The sequence below is a fragment of the Hemitrygon akajei genome, chromosome 1 (assembly GCF_048418815.1).
Source record: "Hemitrygon akajei chromosome 1, sHemAka1.3, whole genome shotgun sequence".
In the NCBI taxonomy this organism is placed as follows: domain Eukaryota; kingdom Metazoa; phylum Chordata; class Chondrichthyes; order Myliobatiformes; family Dasyatidae; genus Hemitrygon; species Hemitrygon akajei.
In genome coordinates this window covers 210,007,808-210,013,818 of record NC_133124.1, presented here as the reverse complement: position 1 = coordinate 210,013,818, position 6,011 = coordinate 210,007,808, and the positions used below count along the sequence as shown (strand labels likewise).

The 6,011-nt window shown below is 41.7% G+C and overlaps 1 protein-coding gene across 3 annotated transcripts in view; it reads left to right on the top strand.

Moving 5' to 3' along the window:
* The first annotated feature begins 3,551 nt into the window (after positions 1–3,551).
* The window catches only part of cdca2 (cell division cycle associated 2), a 45,290-nt gene continuing 42,830 nt past the window's right edge, over positions 3,552–6,011 (top strand). For 2 of the 3 annotated variants that reach the window (XM_073059699.1, XM_073059689.1), the window contains exons 1-2: positions 3,558–3,673; positions 4,478–4,557. In XM_073059699.1, the coding sequence (XP_072915800.1) occupies positions 4,555–4,557 (3 nt within the window). In that variant the 5' untranslated portion in view covers positions 3,558–3,673; positions 4,478–4,554. Of the gene's footprint in view, positions 3,674–4,477; positions 4,558–6,011 lie in introns of all 3 variants that reach the window. The other variant, XM_073059682.1, reaches the window with a different exon arrangement.

Genomic DNA, 6,011 nt, shown 5'->3' with positions numbered 1-6,011 from the left:
CTCTTATTTCTCATGCATACTCTCTGATGTGCACATGCACTCTCACACTCGTGCACACACTTACATTTTTATATCAAAATAACTTCAAAAGGTTCCAATATTCTATCTGAAACATACACATAGAACTTTTAATATAAGTAGCTCATCGTGCTAAAGTAGTCACAATGTCCATGCAACCTCAGTTCTGAAAAAAAACCCCAGGATTTTGATCTACGAACTTGCCATTCCAAGATAACAGATCAATTTCACCAGAGTAAAATATTGGTATTGTAATGGTGCAGAATGACTGTCAACGTTATTCAGTCCCTCAAACATGTTATAAAGGGACAGGAGAATTTCAAGGGGCAGAATGCCCTTTTTCTGTTCCTATGTAATAATCTTAAGAAGGCAAAGCTCTGTATTTATTCATGTGGAACAGGCTGTATTCATTGAATGCTCATCCTTGGAGGTAAATGACACTGGAACTCAACAGATGGGAGGCTAAGCAGGGTCTGACGATTCAGTCATACCACCTGTTGCTTCTGACTTTCCCAGCAGCCGTCATAGACTGTGTGGAACTTGGAGGACCTTTATTCATCCGCATTATTCTGCTGCTCAAGATTCATGTTAAGAATTTTATCAATCCCATATGCCTGTTCATGTTCCATTCTTTATTCCCCCTTCTGAAATCATTCCCTTTTTAACCAGGGGTGTAGTGAAAGCCTCTATACACAGGGAACAACTGGCTGACTTCAACTTTGTAAAATTCTAGATGCAAACACCTGCATTTCAGATGTGACATATGGCAGCTTCTATTGTCCAGTGGACAATAAAGAGTTAAATTTGAGGTCTTTCAGGATGTGATTCTAAAATCAGAAGACTGTGAGCACAAAAGTCACCATTGATGGGAATTAAAATGATTAAGTAGCTCAGATGCGGAGTGCATTTTGGAATTTTGTGTTCTGTATGAATATATTCTCTTCCTTTACCTTTTTAATCTACTGTTTAAAATTGGTGTTAAGTTCCTGGGTAAGTTATTAACTCTAATAGGGTCTTCAAAGCAAATAACTTCAGAATTAAAAGGAATAGTGCTTGGACAGGTTTATTCTCAAAAATTAGGAAAGAGTTGCATGTATGTGGGGTTTCTTCCACATTTCAAATGTTCTGTTAACAGAATGTGTGAGGAAATTTGACCCCTTTGCACATTATTCTCCCAGGTTTGAAACAGACAAATTTACCTTCCCTACTTTAATCAAAACAATTCCTCTGTCCACTTTTTCCTTTTGAGGGGCAGGGGTAGTGAGATGGTTGAGATTTCCAGAATTAGGTATTGTCAGCATCAAGCTTCAGTGGGATCTGGTAGAAGTCTGAAACTAAGTCAGCAGACCAGCTGCAATAAAGAAACATCTTTGTGATCCAACCCACCAAGCAAATGAAATGGTTTATAGCTTACAAAGATGGGACTGATGCCTCCCCAATAAATGTTCATATTGTCTGTCCTGCTACAGTACACAGTTATTCTGCAAAGGCAGGGTCCTTCTGCCAAACCATCCATGCTGATCAAGATGCCCACCTAAGCTAGTCTTAATAACCTGCATTTGACCCATATCCCTTTAAAGCTTTTCTATCCATGTACCTGCCCAAGTGCCTTTTAAATGTTGTTGATGTGCCTGCCTTGAACCACTTTCCCTGGCAGCTCATTCTGTATAGGCATGGAATGGTAGCGTAGCAGTTAGTGTAATGGTTTACAGCGACCCTGGTACAATTCCTGCTGCTGTCTGTAAGGCGTTTGTACGTTCTTCCGGTGACAGGGTGGGTTTCCTCCCATATTCCAAAAATGTAGGGTTAGTAGATTAGTCATATGGGTGTAATTGGGCATTATGTGCTTGTTACCATGTGTGTCTTTAAATACATTTTAAAAAATTATGGACCACCTTCTGGTTGAAATAGTGTCCCTGTTAAAACTCTCCCACTCACCTTAAATATATGCCCTCTAGCTCTTGTTACACCAATCCTGGGAAAAGACTGCATACTTCTTACAAAAAGGTGGAAGGGAAGATGAGCTTATTGGTCCTTCCTGTAGCATCTTTACCTACAAGTGTGGTGTGAAATGCTTGTATTTAGTAAGATCTGTAGAAAGACCCTACTTTGTAACTTTCCCATGAAAATGATTGATCTTTGTCAGTGTGGGGCATCATTTTTTTTCCTGTGCATATTATTGTTGGTTAGAAATTTTGAGGCTGAGGGAAGAGTCTTAGAACCAGTCCTGTCAGAGGTGTTAGATCAGTAGAAATATGAAACTCTTCAACAAATGACAATTGATAAGGGGCAAATTTCAAAATTTAAAATGTAGGATTGTTGGTTTTCTGTTAACTAGTGGTATTGATCAAAGGTATGTACAGTTCGATCATACCTTAATGTTTAGTAAAGAAGGAAGAGATTCCACGGGGACTTGGAGCAACAAACAAGCTGCTGGTGGAACTCAGCATTTGTGGAGAGGTAAATGACACTGAGGGATTCAAATGGTAGGGTTGTTGAGGACCCTGGATGGTGGTGGAGGGCAGGTGTAGCAGTTCCTATGGTTACATGGGTAGAGTAGCTGGTGAAGGGGAAAGGTGGGTGGGGGTAGAATGAAGGAATCATTAGGCAAGTGATTGCTGTGAGTGACTGCTTATCTCCCTTCACAAATGCTACCTGAGCCACTAAGTACCAAATATAGATCCAATTATGAATTACTTTTGCCAATTGTATTTTTGTAACTACTGTGAATACCAGGAAGAAAAATCTTGGGGTAGTGTGTATATATACATACTCTGATGATAAATACATTTATTTTGAGCTTTGAGGAACTGTTGATGTTTCTGGCCATAAATTTTGCATCGGTTCTGAGAGTGGAGAGGGAAAAGGGACAGTATAAAAAGGGAAGCAATGAGTCCAGATAAGATGCGCTGAGGAGGGGTGAAGGATTACGGCAGATAGAAGCAGGTATGGGAGACGGAGGGATGGATTTGCGGCTGGCTGCAATTTCCATCTCTGCTCTTTATACTGTATTGGTCCTCTGCCATCTCCAATCTCCGTACTGATGCAGCCAGTCGATATACTCAACACTACACATCTGTAGAAGTTTGTTCAAGTTTTATGTCATGCCGAATCTCCGCAGACTCCTAAGGATGCTGTTTCCAACATTTCCTGTTGCAGGATTTAATGTAATGGGATTGCTCTGCTGGGTCGGGTTGAACGGCTTCTTCCTCTGTTGGGCACCTCTCACCCGGAGCTGACCGGCTCTGTGAGACAAACGACGGCAGCAGTGCGCCTGCGTACTGAGTTCAACGCTTGCGCACCGGCTCTGCAGGACAGATGACGGCAGCGGTGCGCCTGCGTACTGAGTCTGGAGCCGGGCAGCTACGCCGGCGCACCGCCTCTTTCAAACTCAATCACGTGCCCCGACTACCAACCGTCACATCCCACGCCTCTGCTCCGATTGGACGGGGCTACCCCACATGATCTTCACGCCCCGTAATGATTGGATGGTTGTCCCAGCCGCGGGCTCTTGCCTAAATTTAAAAAAACCCCATAGCATTACAGTAATCAGCAGCTTTCCGGGGTGTTTTGTTACTTCTTTAAATTATTATTTTGCATCGAGGAAGGCATGCGGTGAAGGATGGATGGATGACAGGCCGGTGGGTGTTAATAGGTAAGCAACGGCAAATGGTTGCCTTGACCCCAGGCTAAACTTGGACTTCTGTTCTGAAGGCTGCTCGATTTGACTGAGTTATTATAGAAAATATAGAGCGCCTAAAAATTCACTCAACATATATAGAGGTACACGATTAGGAAAGGTTCAGGGACATCCGGTTCTTGAACCACAAGGCGCTTGAACCAGCGTGGATAATTCCACGTTCCTCAACATTGAACTGATTCCACCACCTAAAGGACTCTACGACTCAGTATTATTCGTTTATTGTTATTATTAGTTTTCTTTTGCACATTGGTTGTTTGTCAGTCATTGTTTTTAGTTCTTACTTTGCTTTATGCCTATTAGTGGGTATTCGTAAATGGTATCTTTATTTTCTTGTAAATGCCTGCAAGGAAAAAAAAATCCAAATTTCAAGGTGGTATGGTGACATTTACGTACTGTCCTTTGATGATACATTTACTTTAAACCTGCACACCGTAATCATTACACTTTGATGCTTGTCACTCAAATTTTGTTGTTACTTTCGTGTTCTACTTTTGTAAAATGGTGCATAATTTGTGTTCATTTTAAGTTTTTCATTGCATCTGTCTTTCAGAATCAGAATAGGGTTTATTATTACTGGCATGTGCCTGAATTTTTTTTAAATTATGCAACGCCAGTTCAATGCAATGCATAATAGAGAAGAAGAAAAAAAGTAATAATTACACTATACGTATATTGAATAGATTAAAAATCGTACAAAACGGAAATAATATATATTTTAAAAGTGAGGTAGTGTTAACGGGTTCAATGTCCATTTAGAAATCGGATGGCAGAGGGAAAGAAGCTGTTCCTGAATCGCTGAATGTGTGCCTTCAGGCTTCTGTATCACTTATCTGATGGTGAGTGAGAAACGGAAATACTCTGGGGGTGGGGGGTGGTGTGGGTCCTTAATAATGGACGCTGCCTTTCTGAGACACCGCTCCTTGAAGATGTCCTGGGTACAGTATTTTGTAGGCTAGTATCCAAGATGGAGCTGACTGAATTTATGACCCTCTGCATCTTCTTTCGGTTCTGTGCGGTAGCCCCGCTCCGCCCCAATACCAAACAGAGATGCAGCCTGTCAGAATGCTCTCCACGGCAAGTCTAGAAGCTTTTGAGTGTTTTTGTTGAAAGACCAATTTTCTTCAAACTCCTAGTGAAGTATAGTCGCTGTCTTGCCTTCTTCATAGCTACATCATATGTTGCGACCAGGTTAGGTCCTCAGAGACCTTGACGCCCAGGAACTTAAAACTGCTCACTCTCTCCACTTATTATCCCTCTATGAGTATTGGTATTTGTTCCTTGGTCTTGCCCTTTCTGAAGGCCACCATCAGCTCTTTCTGAGTGCAAGGGTGTTGGTGCGAAACCACTCCAATAGTTGGCATATCTTCTTCTGTACACCCCTGTGTCTCCATCTGAGATTCTACCAATAATGGTTGTATCATCTGCAAATTTATAGATGGCATTTGACAATAAACTCGACTTTTGACTTTGGCTTTAGAGCAGGGTTTCCCAGCCTGCGATTCATGCACCCCTCTATAAGGCTCTACGGTGTAAAAAAGGTTGGGAACTGCTCCTTCAGAGGGACATGAGCCACATGTGTGAGGGCAAGGATGTACTGCTGAGGGTTTATAAGGTATTGGTCGGCCTGAATTTAGAATATAGTCAGCAATTTTGGGACCGTATGTCGGGAAAGATGTGCGGACCATAGGGTCCAGAGGAGGTTCACAAGACTAATCCCACAAGCCAGAAGTTTAACGTATGAGGATTTTGTGCTGATTCTGAGACTGTTCTTGAAAGAGTTTAGAAGCATAATGGGAGATGTAAAAGTAGCTTTTGTAAAGGCAGCGTTCTTAACTGTTAGCTCAATTGCAGTCTGGTGCAAAGTTCAAAGTACATTTATTGTGGAGGTACATTTGTCACCTTATTGATTTATTATAAATAACCTGATGTCACCTAGCAATCCCCCTCTTTAACCCTAGCCTATCATGGGTCAATTTACAATGATCAATTAACCTACCATCTGGTACATCTCTGGACTTTGGGTGGAAACCAGAGAACCCAGAGGAAACCCATGCATCACTGGGAGAACGTACAAACTCCTTATACACAGTGGTGGGAATTGAACCTGTGTCGCTGGTACTGTAAAGCATTGTGCTAACCACTACAATACTGTGCTGCCTCACATACTTACCCTGAAATTCATTTTCAAGTCAAGTCACATTTTATTGTCATTTCGACCATAACTGCTGGTACGGTACACAGTAAAAATGAGACAATGTTTTTCCAGGACCATGGTGCTACATGAACAATA